At 35.5% G+C, this 20,242-nt stretch overlaps 4 protein-coding genes across 4 annotated transcripts; 2 read left to right on the forward strand and 2 right to left on the reverse strand.

The window, feature by feature from the left end:
- LOC18036205 (nuclear pore complex protein NUP58) lies at positions 1-4,409 on the forward strand. The gene is made up of 6 exons (XM_006425746.2): positions 1-389; positions 619-733; positions 1,339-1,812; positions 2,313-2,823; positions 3,778-3,818; positions 4,026-4,409. Exons 1-6 carry the CDS (start codon positions 31-33, stop codon positions 4,062-4,064), a joined length of 1,539 nt encoding a protein of 512 aa, XP_006425809.2. The 5' UTR covers positions 1-30; the 3' UTR covers positions 4,065-4,409.
- Positions 4,410-4,586: 177 nt separating this feature from the next.
- Positions 4,587-7,011, reverse strand: LOC18036208 (pentatricopeptide repeat-containing protein At3g50420). The gene has a single exon (XM_006425747.2). It carries the CDS (start codon positions 7,009-7,011, stop codon positions 4,723-4,725), a length of 2,289 nt encoding a protein of 762 aa, XP_006425810.2. The 3' UTR covers positions 4,587-4,722.
- Positions 7,012-8,276: 1,265 nt separating this feature from the next.
- On the forward strand, positions 8,277-14,306 carry LOC18036210. The gene is made up of 11 exons (XM_024180244.1): positions 8,277-8,431; positions 8,535-8,597; positions 8,685-8,798; positions 9,010-9,096; positions 9,195-9,770; positions 10,476-10,952; positions 11,954-12,015; positions 12,096-12,201; positions 12,300-12,379; positions 12,683-13,009; positions 13,538-14,306. The coding sequence occupies exons 1-11, from the start codon at positions 8,366-8,368 to the stop codon at positions 13,575-13,577; spliced, it is 1,998 nt and encodes a 665-aa protein (XP_024036012.1). The 5' UTR covers positions 8,277-8,365; the 3' UTR covers positions 13,578-14,306.
- A 2,733-nt stretch (positions 14,307-17,039) lies between these two features.
- On the reverse strand, positions 17,040-18,350 carry LOC18036211 (salicylic acid-binding protein 2). Its single transcript, XM_006425750.2, has 3 exons — positions 17,944-18,350; positions 17,631-17,774; positions 17,040-17,385 (listed from the first exon to the last, which is right to left on the reverse strand). Exons 1-3 carry the CDS (start codon positions 18,319-18,321, stop codon positions 17,104-17,106), a joined length of 804 nt encoding a protein of 267 aa, XP_006425813.1. The 5' UTR covers positions 18,322-18,350; the 3' UTR covers positions 17,040-17,103.
- Positions 18,351-20,242: the final 1,892 nt, after the last annotated feature.

The following is a 20,242-nucleotide window of genomic DNA, read 5'->3' on the forward strand; positions in this document are numbered from 1 at the left end:
GCAGTTAAATACCAATTTCACCCCTCGGCGATGAATCTCCCAAAACAGCAACCAAGGGCGGGGTTTGAAGAGGGGGTTTTTTCAATTTCTTCCCCAATTCAATACCCTACAATGTCGTTTTCACTGTTTTCGACTCCACAACAACAGCAACCCCAGTCACTCTTCCAGCCCCAGCAGCAGCAGCAGCAGCAACAACAAAACCCTTTTCAGAGCAGCCCACTTTTTTCGCAGCAGCAGCAGCAGCAACAGTTTCTTCCACAACAGCAACAACAGCAGCAGCCGCAACAACAGCATTTGTTTCTTTTCACGAATGACAGAGCTCCGGCGAACTATAGTACCAAATGGGCGGATCTTCACCCGGATTCGCAAAAGATTCTTCTTCAAATCGAGTGTGTTTTTTTTTTCTTTTTTAAATTTTTGTCTACGTTGTTGGCAATAGAGTGTTTAGGGTTTTTATGCAACTTAGGGCGGAGAATATATGTTTACATTATGAGTTATTAGTTAGACATTGTAGCTTTGCTTCTTAGGCAAACTGTGTAATTTGAGTAGAATTTTCAGTTGTGTTCTGAGTTTCGATGAATAAGACTGTTTTGATGGGTGTTGAGCTGATGCATGTAGGGAGCGGGTTTTGGAGTACAGGGATGAGAGCCAGCGGCTAGATCAATGTAGTCGCCTTTATGATTCTTCGGTTTCCAATGAAGGGTTCGAGCTCGATGCAAGCCATATTGTCCAAGTATGCATTTTGAGTTTCTGTCAATTGAATATTTTTTATTGGTATCTGGTTTGTTTTGTAAACTATTTGTGAAAGCACTTTTGTTTTTATTTTTGTGAGCTGTTGCAATATTGTTATTATTTTTTTTCCCCAAATATTCTTTGGATTGAATAACAAAATCTTAGCTGGCAAGATGTACATCAATTTATAGTGTTTATATGCTTTTTACATATGACTTTTGACATGCCTAATTGGCAACTTTTGGACTATGATACTTGTGTCTTCCATGCCACAAGAGTGTTCAAATATTGAAAAGTAATGACAAAATGTTCTGAGTTTGATTTGTAAAATCTTGGAAGGCATAAGATAGTTCAATGATTTGATATCACCGTATCTCAGTCTTCTTTTGCTTGAAGAGCAGCTATAAGGTTGTGATATTGAGTTAATTAACAAACCATCTAATGACGTAATCTCTCCTCCTCTATCAATGACCGTCACAAGGCCTAGGATTGTTTTCTCTGGCCCTTTTATTTTTTTTGGCATGAGTTATACTATTATCTTTCACAATGCCATTCTAAATGCAACGTCATGGCATAATAGTGAATATTCTTAATAAATTTTGGAAGGAACTTGGGGGAATCAGTACTTCCATGGAAAGGCAGAAAGCTCAGTTGCAAGAGCGGATGGCTGTTGTTAAAGACATGTTGCGGAACACAGAGATAGCTGTTCGTTCTTTCATGATGCTGCGCCCTAGGTTTCTACATCCTAATGCAGGAAGTGCTTCAAGTGCTACTGCACCATCCCAGGCTTCGGGAGCAACAGCAGCACCTTCTTCCACTGGTCAACCAGCAAGTAGCTCTGTAGTTCCAGTGTTTGACTTTTACCGAGGACTTCCAAAGAAACCATCAGCTTTTTTGCAGCAAACAGTTGCCAGATTTGAGAAATATCTGGGTGAGTTCCGCCAATGGATTGAAGAGTTAGAGCAACTGATTCTTCTAGACCCAGATAGGAACTCTTCCAGCCACGGATCCTCTTTACTGCAGTCTCTACCTCAAGTCATATCAAACGTGCATATCTTTTTTGTTCACGTGGCTGCCAAGGTAATACTGGAGAAAACCTTAGAACGGCTTTTAATTATCTGCAATTTGTTTATCTTATTGTCTGTCCTTTATAAGGATGTAAATGCTACATATGCTACTTCAATATTTTAATGCATGTGAAAAAAAACTGATATTTAAAGTTTGTGGATCTAATTTGAGTTGAAAGAGAATTCTTTCACCAGATGTGGTGCTGGAACATTCTTCTTTTTGGGAAATAACTTTATGGAACACTGACTGGTTGTCTGGCACATGTCGTGCCTCTTGGAGAACCACATGAAAAGGCTGCAAGAGTACTTAATAACTTGTGTTAGATTGTATTTGCCAATGTTTTAAGTACATGGGCCTTAAGCAGAATATGATGCTATTTCACGGTTCATTTTATATTATGCAGTCTTACATGTATGAATTTCAATGTCAAAGTATGTGGTTTCAGCATGTTGAGGTGCTGGAAGAATTTTGAGTTGTGATTTATAATCTATGCTATATCGTGTGTGCCTTAGGCGGAGAGCATTCATCAATATGTTGAAACTATGAAAACAGCTTATCTCGCTGACCAGCGTCGACGAGGAGATGGTAGTGACCCGTTTCTTGAGGCTGATCGACGAGAAACAGCCAGACAGGAAGCCGCTGCTAAGAGGGTACATCCAACTTTGCATTTGCCTGTAAATTCACAACCATCAGCGCAAGTTGGTGGGTCGCTCACAAACACAGCTACAGGGGCATTGGTCGCCCCACAGACATCAGCGGTGATATCAGCTTCTTCAGGAGGTGGGCTCTCTCTTTTTAGCACACCGTCTTCTGCTCCAGCTTCCTCTATGTCGTCTTCTCTGTTTGCAACACCAGCCACCTCTGCTTCACCTTCCTCATTATTTGGATCTGGTGTATCACCACAAATGTCATCATCATCTTTATTTGCTGCATCAACTCTGTCTTTGTTTGGTAGTACTGTTCCATCTTTTGGGTCTACGACATCTGCTGGAGCATCACTTTTTTCAACACCATTTGCATCAGGTATTTTGATCCTGTTTAGTTTTAAATTTCAATATCTACAACTACAATCAAATGGGCACTTTATTCTATCTGATAAAAAGGAAAAAAATTGGCAATTCTTTTTCCTTTTTATTGTATTCTTTTTCCTTTTTACCACTGGTTGGAAACATAGCATTCTTCTTTTAGGCTTCTTTCAGGCTGGGGTTCACTTTATTCATGCAGTATTTTGGCTGGCTATATACACGAATTCTGTTTGGATAAATACCAATAATTTGTCCTTCATATGAAAGAAAATTAACAAAGTAGGTGTTGTTTGCAACAGCAATAAATCTCGTAAACACAGATAACTACATTATTGAAATTGTGTTCTGCAATAGCACTGTGAATGTAGTGACATGAGAAGGTTCTTCAATTATTTTGTAGCCATTTTTTTTTCTTTGGGTTATTATTGTATAATTTTAAATACCTTGAGATATACACATAAGATCTCCAGAAATTTGATTCTGGTGATACTGATTATAGAATTTCTCATTCCTCAGAACTCCTTACTAGAAATTGATTTCTTATTCTATATTAAGTTTTATGATTATTCAATATTTTGTTTGTGTTCTGGTTTATTTATGACATGAAGCATTGGCTAAGATGTTGAAACTGAGGACTCCTTTTGCCTCATTGACTTGGCAGATAATCTAGTTAGTTTATGATAAGTGAGGAGGTAGACACTTGTTGAATTTAAGTTATTCTTGATGGTTATGTTATTTATTTTACTGTCTGCACAAAGTATTACCATCCAGTATCTGTATAAAGTATTAGATCAATACATCTGAAAAAAAAAAATATTTATAAAGGAGCATATTTATTTATTTTATTTAGTTGATAGCTAGTGTGTTAAGTAATAAGAAGAGCCATTGAAGTTATTTTTGGCTGCTATTTTAAAATTTTTTTTCCTTACTTTCCCTTTTGTCGGAACTACAGGTGCTCCATCAGGATCTGGGGCTAGCTTTGGGGCTGCATCTGTGAGTGAAAAATCATTTTTTCCTTTTCTATTTACGCCTAAGAAGAAATTTCAATGAACCTAGTTTTAGTTTTAAGTCATTTTTAATATACAGCAGCTATTTGAGATGAAGCTTAGTCCACATGCTTCACTTTCTTGCTTTCATAAGTTTCCTTAATGCATAGTATCCATCTACTGAATTTTCTTTCCTTTTCTGCTGTCCTTGCAGAAATCAACAAGGCCAAAAACTCGAACTGCCCGACGCTAATCACAGCGTCTTCAGTCTTGAATTTTGGAGGGAACATCCACATCCTCGAATTTTTGCTAGCTGAAGGCATTCATAGTTGGCAACAAACTATCTGTTCAGAAGGACCTCCAATAGGTTCTTGTTTGGTTCGGAGATCTATGTTGATGTAATGTTGTATGATATCTTTTAGGTAGGATTTTTGTGGTCAGTGTCAGAGATATCTAACATGTCAAAATAAGCTTTCTTCTCACATTAAGAAAGATTAGATTAGGTTTTATTTTTTTCTTAAAAATTTTGTTCTCTGATTACCCTATGTTGTAATTTCCATTGGATCAATGCTTATTGAGATATTGTGTTCCTGGTACTTTCTCCAATAAATTTATCTACAGAAGAAAACAATGTAAAATTTGCATGACAGGCTTTACTTTTCTGACCAAGAGCCCAGAGATGCTCGCACCGTGAACAGGCTGGTGCGTACATTGTGGTCCGTTTGAAGATTAATGACACTAATAGTATAAATAATAATAATAAAATATGCTTTCATGAAATCGAGATACAATTGCCCTCCTCGGTCAGCTGCCTGAGACAAGAGGTTCTTTAATTACATGCTCTTTCAAAAATACATTTTTACTGGAACAAATTGTCCAATTCTCACTTGCTATTAGTCTTTACATCCTATTTAGATAACTTCTTTACCAAATTCATCTGTCACTAATTTTCTCATGTTCCCACGAAGCCTATGTAGTTCAGCTTGGGCGTCATCAATCTTGGGGTGTGACTGATCGCCAGAAGAGAATACATGAACGTTATTCTTGGCCTCAATCCAGCTTAGCCCAGGTTCCTTTACCAACATTGATCCTTTCATCTTTCTCCTCATTTTCGCAACACAATCCCATCTCCCTGTGGCCGCGTAAAGATTAGATAGCAGTATATGTGTAGTACCGTCTTCTGGATCCAATCTTAAAACTTGCTCCGCCGCTTGAATAACCATTCTGGAATTTCTTTTAGCGACACATGTGCTTAGCAAAGTTCTCCACAGTTCTATACGGATTTCACTATAAGGTGATTCTGCTATCAAATTTTCAGCCTCATCTAGCAGTCCTGCTCGACTTAACAAACTAACCATGCAAGAGTAGTGTTTATGCCCAGGAATTAAACTATGTTCCTTCATTTGATTCCACAAGATCTTCCCTCTTTCGACCAAACCACTATGACCGCAAGCAGACAGCAGAGACAAAAATGTTATTTCATCTGGTCTCAGGCCATGTTCCAGGATCACTTCAAAGACCATGAATGCCTCCTCTGCCATTCCGTAGTGACTATATCCACCGAGCAACACATTCCAGCACTTCAAATCAGGGTGCAAAACTTGAGAAAATATTGATTCAGCAGCTCGAAGATCACCATTTTTGGCATACATATCTACCAGACTCCCACAAACAGACATTTCAACACCATGCCCTGTTTTCTCTGCCTGAGAATGAATCATCTCACCTTGTTTCAAAATTGCAAGGTCAGCACAAGCACTCAGAGCCCCACTAAGAGCAAAGGTATCACATTTAAGGCCTTCTCTACACATTTTACAGAAGAGTTTGATTGCACATTCCCCGTCACCCATTCTCGAATGACCGATGATCATCTCAGTCCAAAGCACAATATCCTTCTCTGCAATCAACATAAAAACCTTTTGAGGGGATTCTGCATCACCATTTTTGAAATACATGTTCAAAAGTGTAGTTCCCACAAACACACTACTATCGTATCCAGTTTTAATAACTAAGGCATGTAAAGGCTTCCCATAAGCAGAAGCAGGGAGAGCAGAAGTAGCAGATATGATGGCAGCAAAAGTATACTCATCTGGTTTCAGAAGTGACATTCTTCGCAATGCAACAAACATATCCACTGCTTTTTCTCCATTTCCATTTTCCATATAGCCAGCAATCATTGAGTTCCATGAAACCAGATCTGGATTTTCAATTCTTGTAAAAACACTAAATGCTGTTTGCGTGTCACTGCATTTGGAATACATGTCAAGCAAAGCATTTTCCAAAGGCAAATCGACTTGTGTGTTTGATATGATCACTCGGGCATGAATAACTTTTCCACAAACAAAATTTCCCATTCTGCTACAAGCATTTAGAAGCATAGAATAAGAAAACTGAGTAGGATTTACACCGGACCCCACCATAGCACCAAATAAAGAAAGCCCTTCTTTCATCTTATCATTCTTGAAATTCCCAAGAATAATGCTATTCCAAGCAACAGCATCTTTATCGCCTATTAAACCAAAAATTCTCTTTGCAGATTCAAAATCCCCACAATTTGAGTACATCCCGAGCAAAGACGTTTGAACACAAGTGTCTTCCGAGGATCCATATTTTATCACTTGGGCATGAAGCAGAGACCCCATCAACTGATCCTCGAGCAACGAAACTGCCTGTGCCAGGCTCGTGAAGGTCAAACCATTAGGCCTCAAACATTCGAACTCCATCTGGTCAATCAATCTGAAGGTCAAGTGAGCATGATCATGATCACGAGAATATGCTGCAATGAGTGCATTATACGAAACCAGACTTCTTTTGGGAATTTCGTCAAACACTTGGCGCGCGTCTCTTATCGAGCCGCACCGCCCGTACATTGAGAGGACGTTGTTGTACATATACGGAGATTGAGCATTGATGGGAATGTGATTGGTAGTTAAAACGAGCGCGTGTATTTGACGCGCTCTTTTCAGGGAGGTTATTGAGGCGCATATTTGTATAAGAGTAGCTATATTACGGCAGAGGTTTTCATGCGTTGGCGGCATAAAAATTAAGGACCTGAGTGCCTGCTCCGTTCGTTGAAAGTTGAAACCTTCACCCGCCAAAACTCCTAGCCGTTTGGATTTAAAAGGTGAAAGAAAATTTAGACTTATCTTTGGATAATAACATCTGGATCCGTAGGTCTGGAAAAACCACAAAAAGCACATACAAGTTTACAATATTCACACAGTTATGAATGAATATTCTATATCACAATTATACATACTATCCGTATATCACACTTATATTTATACCCAAAAAGGACTTAACATACAATATCACTAATAAATTAGGGATTCGTGTAATGTAGTCGTGTGCTGGTTGACTTTGCACGATAATACTTTAAATTCCCATTATAATTTCTTAAAATACTCTAGTAGCACTTGTGCACGAAAACCTACTATTTAAAAGTTTGCACGCATTGTAAGAAATCTGCATTTGGGACTAGAGATGGTAAAGTGCGGGTCTGGCTATACTTTTATCACCTGAAATATTTTTCTAACTTTTCTACCCTTATGTGGTGTACCTTAGGTAACCTGCAGAATACTTAGGGTATCCGGCATAATCCTGGATCCTTTTGATAATTTTCCTTCTATTATAAAACTTAATATCGACGCATGATACTTTGTTATTAGGCCTCCCACTTCTTCCTCCAAACAAATTTAATTTTTTAATATTAGATTCTCTAATTCGAGCAGTCTCTTAATTAATTAACAGTTACAATATAGTTTAGTATTATAATTTTAGATTTTTTGAATTATTATTGATTTATAAATTAGAGATTTATTGTTTTTAATTTTTCTATTATTTTTAAAATTTTAATTTATTATTCTGATTTACAAATTTTTTTTTTTTCAAATAAAGGGCTGGGCTACCCAAACATTTTTGTTCACCCTATTTGAGATCTTAGGTTTATTTAGTTGAGTTTATTGAACATAGTCTATGGACTTTTTCTAAAATTATGGGAATAGATTTTTTCTAAAAAAGTTTCTCTATTTTTAAATAGGACTTTTGACAAAAAACAATTGGATGTTTGGTTATCAATTAAAAAACTCTTTTAAGTACTTTTAAGAACTTTTAAGTTGTTAAATTACTAAAAAAATGTACAAAAAAAAACTAACTTCATAATCATACAACTTTTCACAAAATACACCCAAGTGATCAATTTATATAAAAAGTACACGTTTCTTTAGTGTTCAAATTCAACAAACAAGTTTTTAGAGTATATATATATATATATTATTAGGATATTTTAGATATTATATGTAAAATAAAATAAAAAATTATTTTACCTTTACTCCTAAAATTTTATATTTTAGGTGTATAGAAGAAGAGGTAAAATAATTTTTGAAGAGCACAAACCAAACGCCCCTAAAAACTTTAATAAATATTTTTAGAATTAAAGGAGAAAAAAAAAAAGTACTTCCAACCTTCCAAAACTATACGAAACACACACTACTTCAAAATCGAAAGCCCCGGAGGCACAAAGAGAACAAGAAGAGCGATAATCGTAGCTGGAAAATGTCCGGCGGCTCTACATACTCCCGTCTTCACCGCCTGATCAGTGATTCTGTCCGTCCGTGTACCGTCAGTCCTATAACTCTCCACTCTCCACTCTCTCTCTCTCTCTCTCTATATATATATATATATTGTCTTTTATCTGGTGTTCCAATGTCCTCTGTTATTGTAGGCAGCAGAGGTAGTTTCTTTGACCAAAGAGAAAGAGAAAGAACTTCTCGCTTCTCTCTCGCAGGTTCGCTTCTTTATCTGACTAATATGCATACACCTCAATTCCTCATGCAGGGAAAGGTTATTTTTCATAAACCAATTTCTGTTTCAGGTCTTGAGGCAAATTCAGCTCTGGACTCGTCAACTTGAGAGTGATTCCGACGATGATGAATTGAGTGCACAATCTGAGGACCATCGTTATTTATCCAACATCGTAGCTGAATTGGTAATTGCATTTTTAAGGAAAAGAATTATTTACGAATTGACAATTTCTGCCGTTGACAAATGTATGCTTATATTTAGTCGGGACTCTTTTTGTTTGTAGAGTTGTGTGTATAGATAGTAATTAATTGAGAATGCGTACTTAACTGAAACAGTAAATTTGCTTGATGCATAATTCAGTGGATTTAACCTTTCTGTGTTCTGTTTGGATGTAGGTATTTTTGCTTACTCTTAAGAATCGCTATGTTCAACATTTGGCTGTCAAAATTTTAGTAGCCATCTCCGGGTTCCTGGCTACATCTGTATGTTTATATATATATATATTTTCATATTAGAAAAATGCTGACTGCAAATCAAAATGAATTGTGCAATTTATCTTATTGGCTAGCATGGTCTGCAGGGAAGCAATTGGGGCTTCTTTATACGTTTCTTGTGTCTTTGCATGGAGTTGGTGGCTACCAATGCATTGTCTTTTTCTTCCGCATCTTCAACGGCTGGACTGGAGAATTCGCATTGCAATTCTTCAAGTCTTTTGGTTGTAAAACCTAGATTGAAAAATGCTGGGTGGTCTACTTTGGCCGAAATTGTTCGAGTGTTACGCAGCATATTGAAGTGTTTAAATCAAGATTTTGAATATGACGATAATCTTGCTGAAGTATATTTAGATTCCGTGTATTATAGCCTTTCAAATATGCCTTGGGATTCCTTGGATGTGATTTATAATAGTCAGAATAGCTTTTCTGTAGATGCTTTGGATGACGCGTCAGGGGTTGTGTTTCTGGGGAACTTAATTCAGTTTTTCTGTTCTATGGTTGAGCAATGTGGTTCTGTCGATGACGCAGGTCGTTCTCAAGATGAACATCCCTTTTTTGGTCTAGTCACCAACCTTGTACCTAAACTTTTCTATTGGTGCCTCAGCATGCAAGGACAACATGTTATAACTTGCATCCGTCAATACTTCAGACACAAGTTGCTGGTAAGTATCTACTTCAGTTGCTTGCTTGGTGAACTCAGGAAACAGAGTCCTGGAATACATTGTTCACTCATTATTCTTAGCCAACTGTCTACAATCATTATTACTTATTGCTGGTAAGGGCTTCCTAGGAATGCAAGTTATGCTGCATTTTTCAATTGAAATATTTCCCCATATCTTATTCTAATAGGTTGGCTCTAGGATTGAGAAAGAAAAGTGCTGAGATTTTGGTCAGAAGCTCAAATTTTTTTAATGGATATCTTATAGATTTTGTAGATTTTTACTACTTTTAACCTTATTTAGATTTTTCTGCTCATGGTGAGAATTTTCATTTAGGTTCTAGTCGTTTTGATGCTGTTACTTCTGCTGACAATTTTGTAGCAGTCTATTTAGTGCGTCTTTTATTTTCTTTTTGAAATCTTTTAATGTACTCTTTTACCTGTTTCTAACTTGTCATTTTGGAGGATTAAGAACATGTACATTCTCATGCACCAGATGCTAACAGCTGGCCACAAGTTCAGCTATTTTCCCCTTTTTTTTTTTAATGCGATGAATCTCTCACAATCTTCGTTTTGATTATTTAAGTAACTCTTTTTATTTGATATGTTAAAATATCCACAAGTGTATAGAGAAATACCCTTGATCCGTGAAAATATGTTATTACTGTTATAGATCTACCAAATACTCAGACCGAATCATATTTTGCAGGTTCTAATGCTCAGGTTGAGTCTCCAAATTCATCTAGATTGTTGCATTCTTGTTTCGTGGTTGCAGCTTCTTCATAATTACTTTCAAGAGCTCTTGTGGCAACCCATAGCTTCACCGGGGTCTGTTCAGGATGATTGTTTAGAAGGCTCTCCATTTCTATTGAGTAATTCTGATGGAGAGGTATATAATATGTGTTCTCGTCACTTAAAAAGACAAGCTATTTTCCTTTTCCTGAGGTGCTGCTTCAGTTTGATCAACCCAAGAGGAGGTGCCAAAAAGCTTTGTGCATGTTTAACAACAGACTCATGCTTGAATTTTGACCCAGATTTGGATTGTATTGGTAGAAGGAGAGGTTTATTAGAGCTATATAAGTGGCTTCAAGGGAATCTTCACTTGGATGTGTTTGTTGACTATGAAATGTATATAGAAAATTGTGTTAACTTCTCCTTATCCTTCCTCCAGCTATTTGTGCATGAGGTTTGTCTTCTGCCCCTAAGCAGTTTTACTTTTAAGTCTCTCTTTCTCTCTGTCTCAGAAAAAGAAATTATTTTATAGGTTGTATAATTGTTCTTGAATGTTTACATCCAAAACTTTTATTACTACCTGATGAATTTCATAGCTTGGTCCAACAAACCTTGTACACTAAGGATCTCTGTCAAATTTTCTAGTTTATTAAAATCAAATGCTTCTGGATTGTGTTATTTTTTTTAATTAGTGTTCACTGATGAACCCCATCCCAAATTAATCAAATCCATCTCTGGGGGATTCAAACCCTTGAGCTCTTGCCTCTACTGCAAGAGAGGAAAACATCTACGTTGTCCTGTTGGGGAAAGATTGCATAATCTTGTCTAGTCATAACATCTGTTTGTTGTTGTTGAATGCTTAAATGGGGTATGGCATGAACTAATGTCTGTAGTTTGAATGTTTTGGTAGGCAAGGGAGCAAATCCATTTTGTGGAATCTGCTGCGGGACTTGAGTCATTGTTAGTTTGTTACTGATTCTTGTTGACTGCACATTGGCTGCTTGTAAAAATGACACACAAGGTTTTAGCTATCTGAAGACTTTTTGTTGTTGTTCTATGGTTATATGGGGTATGGGATGAACCAATGTCTGTGGCTTTTAATGTCTTGCTAAGCAAGGGAGTAAATCCATTTTCTAGAATCTATAATGGGACTTGACTCATTATTTCTGATTCTTGTTGAATGCACATTGGCGGTGCTTATAAAAATTACATGCAAGATTTTATCTATCTGAAAATTTGAATTTTCTTCAGCAAAATGAGAAATGATTGCACAATTACTGAAGCCAAGGTCATTATAGGAATATACTTATCTTTTTTTACCCCTTTTTTCCTTCTTTCTGTCAGTCTGAAAGTTTGGACTAGTTATTGCATAGTACTACACCCAAATGTTCTTTTTTCATGTTATTTATGCTGTTCATTCAAAGTTCTAATCATTTGCCTCTGTCGAAACTATAGGACGATATATTATTCAAAGTGCTTCTGCAATTGCTAAGTTTGCCATTTTGTGTGGAGCAAAAGTGAGGATCAATTTTCATTGCTTTTCTTTATGAATTATTTTATCCAGTGCGCTTTTAATGGACTGTGGAGCGGAATGTAGGTTTAACAAGAGAAAATGGACATCTCAGGATACGAAAGAAGACATTCTTTTTCATGTATCAAATGTTTTTAATCCCGTGCACCTTTTCCATCTATTTCTAGCGGAGGTGAAGTTTTTCTACACGTTACAGTGTTGCTTCTATTAATAATGGAAATGGGGAAAGCATCTGTTGGAATCTGTGATATTATGATCTCTTGTTTTCAGTTACACTATGATCATCAAGTGCTTCTTGATTACCTTATTTCGAAGGACACAGGCACTGATTGTGCTGAATATCTTTTAAGGTGTGTGTTCAAGTTGTTTTCTTCATATTCTTCCCTTTTCACTTATTTGAGAAATATTAAATTGCAGCGAATGACGATTATCTGGCATTTAATTTGTTGATAAACCAAATATATTGATTTATATATATATGTTTCACTTTTTTATCTGATTGAACTTTATAGAAAATGTGCTGCAGTAAAATATAGTTGGCTCTAAAGGGTGGGACTTGAGCAGCATCTGTCTCTCATATGTATTTATATATTTACCCAACCTGATTTCGGCATACCTTTTCAATGTCATTGCTTTTGACATATTTTCACTAGGTGCCTGCGATTGGTAAGTGATTCATGGCCCTTGTTCATGGAATTTTCACTTAGTGGGAAAGTTACAAACCAATCATCTGACAAGAGAAGAAAAATGTTATTGGGAAGCTCAAATGATCAGTTTGGCCTACCATCTACAACCTTGAAAAACATTCCATCACTTGAGGAGGAATGTAAGAGTGACCTTGAATATAGCTATCAGCACTATGTAACTGCAGAATCTCATTACAAGAAAGCCAAAGAATGTTTGTTTTCTTTGAAGACATCTGTGGAAAACCTTCATCAGAAGAATCTGTTCCAATATAATCCAGAAGTTCTTCTAAAACGGTGTCTTCTCTCTCCCTCCATACTTCTTTAAGTTGCATTCATTTTCTTTGTGCTAACTGCTTTTGGTAAATGGTTTGTTATTTTCCTGTATTTATTTTGGTTGTTTGATAAGACATGGAAATAAGGAAAAGCATACCTTGTGAAGTTGAGTATCTAATCTTTTCTTGTTTATATAAAATAGCAATGTTCCTAAAATACGTCAATATCTCGCCTATATGGTAATTCATCACTAAAGAGATTCTTAAATTTACATGGCCTTATTGAGAATCGATAATTTATTCTTTCTAAACATTTGTACTCTTATTAGTGGCTCGGATTTTCTGGTGTCATTAAAGTCACAACAGTTTATGGTAACAAGGCAAAATGATGTAGGGATAGTTTATGTTTAAATTTGACTAGCGGTATAGCTCTCATCGCCTAGGCTAAATGTTACATACAAGTGAATGCGAATCTGGGACTACAGATTTTATTGGCACGTTTCTTTATTAAGGACACTGTAGTTATTTATTTTGTTTATATATTTTTCAGTTTAATGAGATTTCAGGAACTTTGCTCTATGGCAAGATGACCGTGACAATTCAAAGAAGGGAGGACCACTTAGGTGATGTTTGGTTTGAAGAAATGTGAGAAGATGAGAGGAGAGGAAAGTGGAGGAAAAGAAAAGAGAGGATAGGAGAGTGAAAAACTTTTCTAATGTTTGGTTTGATACATAATTATATAGAGAAAGGAAATCTCTAATTTTTTATTTAGACAATTTTAACCTTAATAAGTGCTTAGCTTTCAATATTTATCATGAATATAATTCAAAAAAATTAAACAGCAAATGTTAGAGAAAGAGTCAGGTCACAGGAGAGAAACGGGTCAACCCGAACCTGAGAACCCAACCCAAAAGTCATTAATGATTCCCGCCACATCACCGGTAATGGAAGGTATTGATCAGAACCTCAAGAGCCAGCGATCATTCCCCATCCATCACTGCTGGTGAATATTGTCGGAAAGCCTCCAATTGAATCATGAAAAGCTGCGGATATCACTGCCTCAAATCGGTGAGTTTTCATCTTTTTCTTGTCACGGTGTCACCTTGGTTTTGTCTATCAAGGCTGCCACTTCCATTTCCGACCATCCATAGCCACTAGCAACCACCAAATCGTTGCCGATCAGCCGGATTTGAACAACATACAACCATTTTTTGATCTCGACGATGACATAGTAATGTTGATCGTTGATCAGCAAGTCGAATGGTAGTCGCAGTGAGTAACACACGCCAGTGACACCGGCGGTGGCGGCAATCCTACGATCCGGCGACTGTTAATTTAATATTTAATATTTTTATATTAAATAAATAAATAAATTTATTTTATTAAGCTTTTTAAATCATTATTTAAATTTAATTAATTTAAAATTTTCTATAATGTTGAATTGAAAAAAATAAAACTATAAATAATAATTATGTGATTACATTAAACAAGTTAAAAAGTTAAAGGGGTATTTTTAGAAGTTTTGATTTTTAACATAAGGGGAATTTGAATTCTTCACTTCTTGGTGTAGAATTCAAATTTCATATTATAATGGATATTAATTTTTAATAGAAGTTAAATTATTACAAGTTATGTCAAAACAAACAACAGAAATAAAAAAAAAGAATTCAAATTATTTTTCCCTCCTCCATTTCCTCCTTTTAACCAAACACAACCGTAAAGAATTTCAGCCAGTCCAGTATTTCTCAAGATTAAGAAGAAATGGTAAAAATGAGATCTTTTCAATATATTAAAGAGGCATTTGTTTAATTGGTAAAAATGAATGGAAATATTTATCAGAGCAGTTGAGACAGATGTCTTGAAAGGGCTCTCCAGTTCGTCAAAACCCTTGGGCCAAATTTATGTTGAAATTTCAATGGTATTGATTTATCAGATAAATCTTTTGAACAATTGATGAAGGTAAGGATATTTGCCCACTTTTTTAATGTGCAGTTAACATTCATGCTTTCTGATCTGCTTATTGCGGAAATTTTTCTGGTGTCCTTGTAAAGGAGTCAGAAGAAAGGGATCTTTGAACTCATTTCTTTGACTTTATCTTAATCTATATGGGTCAGAGAGACAAATAGTAGTATCTTATGGTGGTTGCAAAGCCATTTATTAAACTTGGTTCTTTCCCTACGCTTCTAGGGCGGAATCTTGACATGACTTGAGGTCCTTGCACTTGGTTATGTTATTTTTCCCCCCTCCTTTGATAAGCTATGTTATGTTAATCTAACAAACCTATTCAATAGTCTTTTAAATATTTAAGTAGCGTTTACTTTTTAGATTGGAATGAGAATCTTAGGATTGAAAGTGTGGAGTGGGAGTGACAGTAGGTTATTTACTTACACTGGAATTGAAGCATGAAATGGAAATTAAAATCCAATTTATGTGTTTATTTTGTCTTGGATTGGGAGTAAGTTTCAAATTATAATTTTATCTTTATTTAAAGAATTATAGTTTTTAATTACAAAGTTAATAAAAATATATATTTAATGAATAAATATTTATTTTATTATATTTGTAAATTTATAATAATTATTAATATTCTTAATTATGAAAATCACAATTTTTATTAATTTTAATTTTAATATAAAATGAAACGCTATTTTATTTTATTTAATATAATTATATTAATTTAAATATAGTTGTATTAAATTTATTATTATATAAAATAATAATATAATATTATTTAGTACAAAATTAATATATTCTTGGAATAAACTATTTATTATTATTAATTATTAATATTAAATAAATATAGTACTATTATTTTAAAAATAAATATAATAATATTATATTTATTAATTCTCTATTAATATAATAATATTATTTTTAAATAATTTTAACTTAGAATCAATGCAAATTATTATTTAGTTAAATATAATAATATTATTCAAATAAATTTAATATTATTTATTTTATTTTATTAATTATAAAATATTATATTGAATTAAATAAAAAAAAGGTAGAAAAAGGAGAGGTGGGAGTGGATTTTATTTCCACTCCCACCTCCCCCAGTGGGAGTCCCACTCCTACTCTCCACTCAAAAAATAAGTGGGGTCCACGGAGTGAGATTCTTAATCCCTCTCCAATTTAGTGAAGTAAACACTGGGGTGAGAGGAATCCGCACTCCTCACTCCCACTCCAGAAAGTAAACACAGTTAATGACGCGAATGACCCAGATTGAATGACTCTAGTATCTAATGCAATAATGCTTTATTAACTATCGAAATTTTCCTTTATTACTTAATTTTTCCTAAATTTTTACCCTTCTTTCTCAACCCTTTTATTTATTTTTATCAAACTCCATTGTTGCAGAGAAAAAAAACAACAAGATTCCAAATCTATTTTTATCCATCTCTAATATTTAATTATATCACAACGAATACATCTTAGTCGCTTCGCTTTCAAAATTCTGCATGGCCGGAAAATATTATTCAAAAGATTTCAGAAGATGTATCATATTATAGTGGAAACAATTTTGTTTTGAAGGACAAGATCAATTAAGTTAAAGAATTTGCAAGTTTTAGTCTTGTATTTAAACTCTGTTGTTTTCAATATCAGGTTGTAGCATAATAGTTACAACTTACAAGCATACTCTTAATCTGTATCAGTTATGTTTTTCATGGTCCATATGCTTTAAGGGCTGCATGAATAACTACAAATATGTGAGTTTTGTAATAAAAAAGCGTGCAGTCAGATGACTTGACTTTTGTGGAGGAGTATAGGCAGGCTTATCTTGAACTTGGAACACTCATATCACTGAAGTTATATCATGTCTACTGTCCAGCGAAAAATACACGATTAATTCCCGAGTGTATCACGTCCGAGTGAATGCATAAAGACAACAAAGTAATAAGCCCAAGCTTCAAATTAATAATCATGCAACAGCGCCAATATACGCAGAGCACAATAATACAAGAAGTAGCAGAATAATGTGATTTGAGCATTGTCGTCACGACTTGGACATATCACACCCACGAACAACATTAATTTAACCGCAAGTGGCAAAGAGAAAACGGAGAAAGCACTTGATTTATTTATTTGTTTGAAAAGCATCTGACATGATTAATTTTATGCATACTTAAGAGAAATCTGAGACAGACAATCGCAAAGTTTCCGTGGCTCGGAAAGCATTGCCATGTGATCACCGCCCTTGATCTCCATCACCTCATTAACGGGATAGTTTTGGATCATCCAGTGCTGAAATTGCTTAGGGAGACCAATATCCTCTTCGCATACAAGATAAACTCGCTTAACAGATCCGTATCCTTCATTGCTGAACTTACTTTCCTTCGATAAGTTGTCTATAAACATTGATCCTGGCCTCACCAACATCTTGGCCAGCTCCAGATCCTTTCAATTAACATAATACATAAACAAATTGAATGAATAGGGTGATATGGTATAAAAAAAATGTTCTACGGCGACAATTAATTAATTAATTAATTAATTAATTCTGACATGTGAGTAGTAATAATAATAATAATGATAAAGTTTAACATGATTTGCATGGTGTCGCTGTCGAGATATGGGTAGGATACAATTTGACAAAGCACAATTGCACGTCCGATGAATGTGATGCGCAGTAAATTAATTACCTCAGGAGGACAAAGCTGATAGAGCTTGATAGTCAAGAACTCGCGGCCGAAAAGCATGGAAATGTGAGATGGATTTGACTCGTCACATTGTGAAAATTGAGTGTCCAACCAGCTGTCGTCCTCTTTTCCGATCTTCTCACAATACTACTTTTCAACATGCACATAAAATCCAACAAATTAGAACAAAATATAGTAATCGCAATTAATTGACTGGTTAATTAAAGAGTTACAGATCAGTTTCAACTTTAAACACGCATGCATCTCAAATAAATGTGATGATCAGATTCAGATGAGACGAGAGAGATACGGGAACCTGCTCCAAAACAAAAGATGGGCGGTGTGTGGTGTCAGGCATGAATGCAGTTACGAAAACAGCCACGGAGATTTTGTGTGGGAATTTGTCAGCGGCAAGGGCCAAAGTGACGCCCCCAAGGCTGTGTCCCACAAGTATGACCTTTTCTTCGGCAGGAAGTGATGCCAAGACCTCCATCAAGGGCTCACTGTATGCATGGAATGTGTGCACATCCTCAATTCTCTTCGTGTTGATGCCCGAGGCGGCTAGGTCCACCGCCGTCACCCGGTGACCCCCCGCCACCAGCCTTGCTTTCAGTTTGTACCAACACCATGCTCCATGGTTTGCTCCATGAACTAGAACAAAATGCTTCCCTTTCATGCCTACTACTTCTTCCATTTTCTTTTCTCTACTTAACTAGTTATTTATAATGCCTTCTTCCCTTTGTGTTGCATTTATTACACACACACTGATGACGCATCATTCGTACTCTTCAAATTGAATTTCAGAATTTGGGTGGGTCCCAATCTTAGCAATTCAATTAGGAAACACTTTACTGGTCCCAGACTTAAAAGATCTTCACTTATTAAAATCCAGCCATTCATTTGATTCAATCTAAGAGCTTAGCCACTTGTCTTGTAGATTGAACCATTACCCTTAAAGTCAAATATGATAACGAGGGCAATAGTTTGAGTCTCCATGAACTCAACTTTCTTCAATTAATATAATTGTGTGGAAGTTACTTATAATATTTTTTTTCTTTACGAAATACAAGTGGAGTAGAGACATCACTCGGAGTAGAGACATCACTCCTCCGTGAATGGTATTTGGTTAGGTATGCACTTTAAGAATAAAAATGTAATAATATAAGTCTCAAGTATATATCGGATTGTAAATATCAATGCAATGATCTGTTGTCATAGCAATTGTAAATATATTTGTGTAATACAGTAACCTGATACTTAATCAGTTAAAAAAAAATCTAAAATCTTAAATATTTGTGTACGTTCTTAAAATTCTATTGTAATCTAAAACAAAATGAAGGGAATAATTCCTATTATTACAAATCTGATTGAAAGCGAAATATTCACAAATTATTGTTTTTATTGAAAGACAGGTTTAACTGGATCCAAAATTTTTTAAAAAAGAAAAGAAAAAGAAAAAGATGGGGGCGGCCCGGGGGAGGGCCAGTTTAACTAAATGATTGAGCAATTTCCAGTGGGCTCAAGCCCCCACTAATCACATACTAGATCCGCCCCTGAGCATAACCATGTGATCAAAATCAGATCATTGAATAAGCTTCACATCTTTGGTTGGGTAATATCTCAATAAACCATCTCTGAAAATCTTCCTCGAAAAGCTTATCATTAGCTAAAAGCAGCTCATGACTTGGTCTTAACAGCATCTTGGCTAATTCCAAGGGCTGCATCCATTATGACAGAATTTAGCCATAATATAATAATAATAATTAATATTAATCATGCTTTACCTCTTTTGGGTGCAACGGCGCCAAAAAATAGTAGAAGTTGGTGGGTCATCTCTTCCATGATCAAATGAGAACTTGAAGTCTGGTACAGTATCCATTGATTTCAATTTGAAGAACTGTTTCGTGAATGCACCCAACAAATGAAACAGACAGCTAGCTAGCTATTTGCATGTGAAACACGCATGATTAATGTTTAAGAGATACATTAATATAATGTAATTAATATTGATTACTTCTTGTACTAGAGTTGCCAGGGGATATTAAATTAGGCATGAACAACTACTAAAATTTTGTCCGGGAAGCTCTCCATGGCTAATGAAACTCCGAGACCACCATAAATAACTGTGACCCACTAAAACATCGCTGGCTCCTCTTGTGGTAGAGAAGCCATGATGAACTCCATCAACGGCAAAGCAAGTACCATGTACTAGAACAAACTGCGCCTTATCGTCCTTCTCCTCCATTTTCTTTAATTTCTCCGATTAAGCTCGGTGGGTGACGAGTGTGGGGTGGCAAATATAAAATGAAGCATAGCATTGTCGTATTCTCATCGACCAATTGAAAGCTTAATCCCACAACCACAAGCTCCGATCCAACAAAGTTTCGAAGGAATGATCACACGATAATCGGCAAGGTTATTGTTTCAACACTAGCTAATAGTAAGACCCACGTCTGCCCCTTGGATTTAAGGCTTTAAGCAGTGTCTCCAAAAAAATTTGAATAATGCATGCTTCATATTTCAAATTTTATTCTAAAATGTTTGTCTCAAATATTGCATTCTTCAAGTGAATGATGAAGTAAAATTATCAATCAAAATGAAATTCATGAAAAATT

The sequence above is a fragment of the Citrus clementina genome, unplaced genomic scaffold (genome assembly GCF_000493195.1).
Source record: "Citrus clementina cultivar Clemenules unplaced genomic scaffold, Citrus_clementina_v1.0 scaffold_7, whole genome shotgun sequence".
NCBI classification, from domain to species: Eukaryota; Viridiplantae; Streptophyta; class Magnoliopsida; order Sapindales; family Rutaceae; genus Citrus; species Citrus x clementina.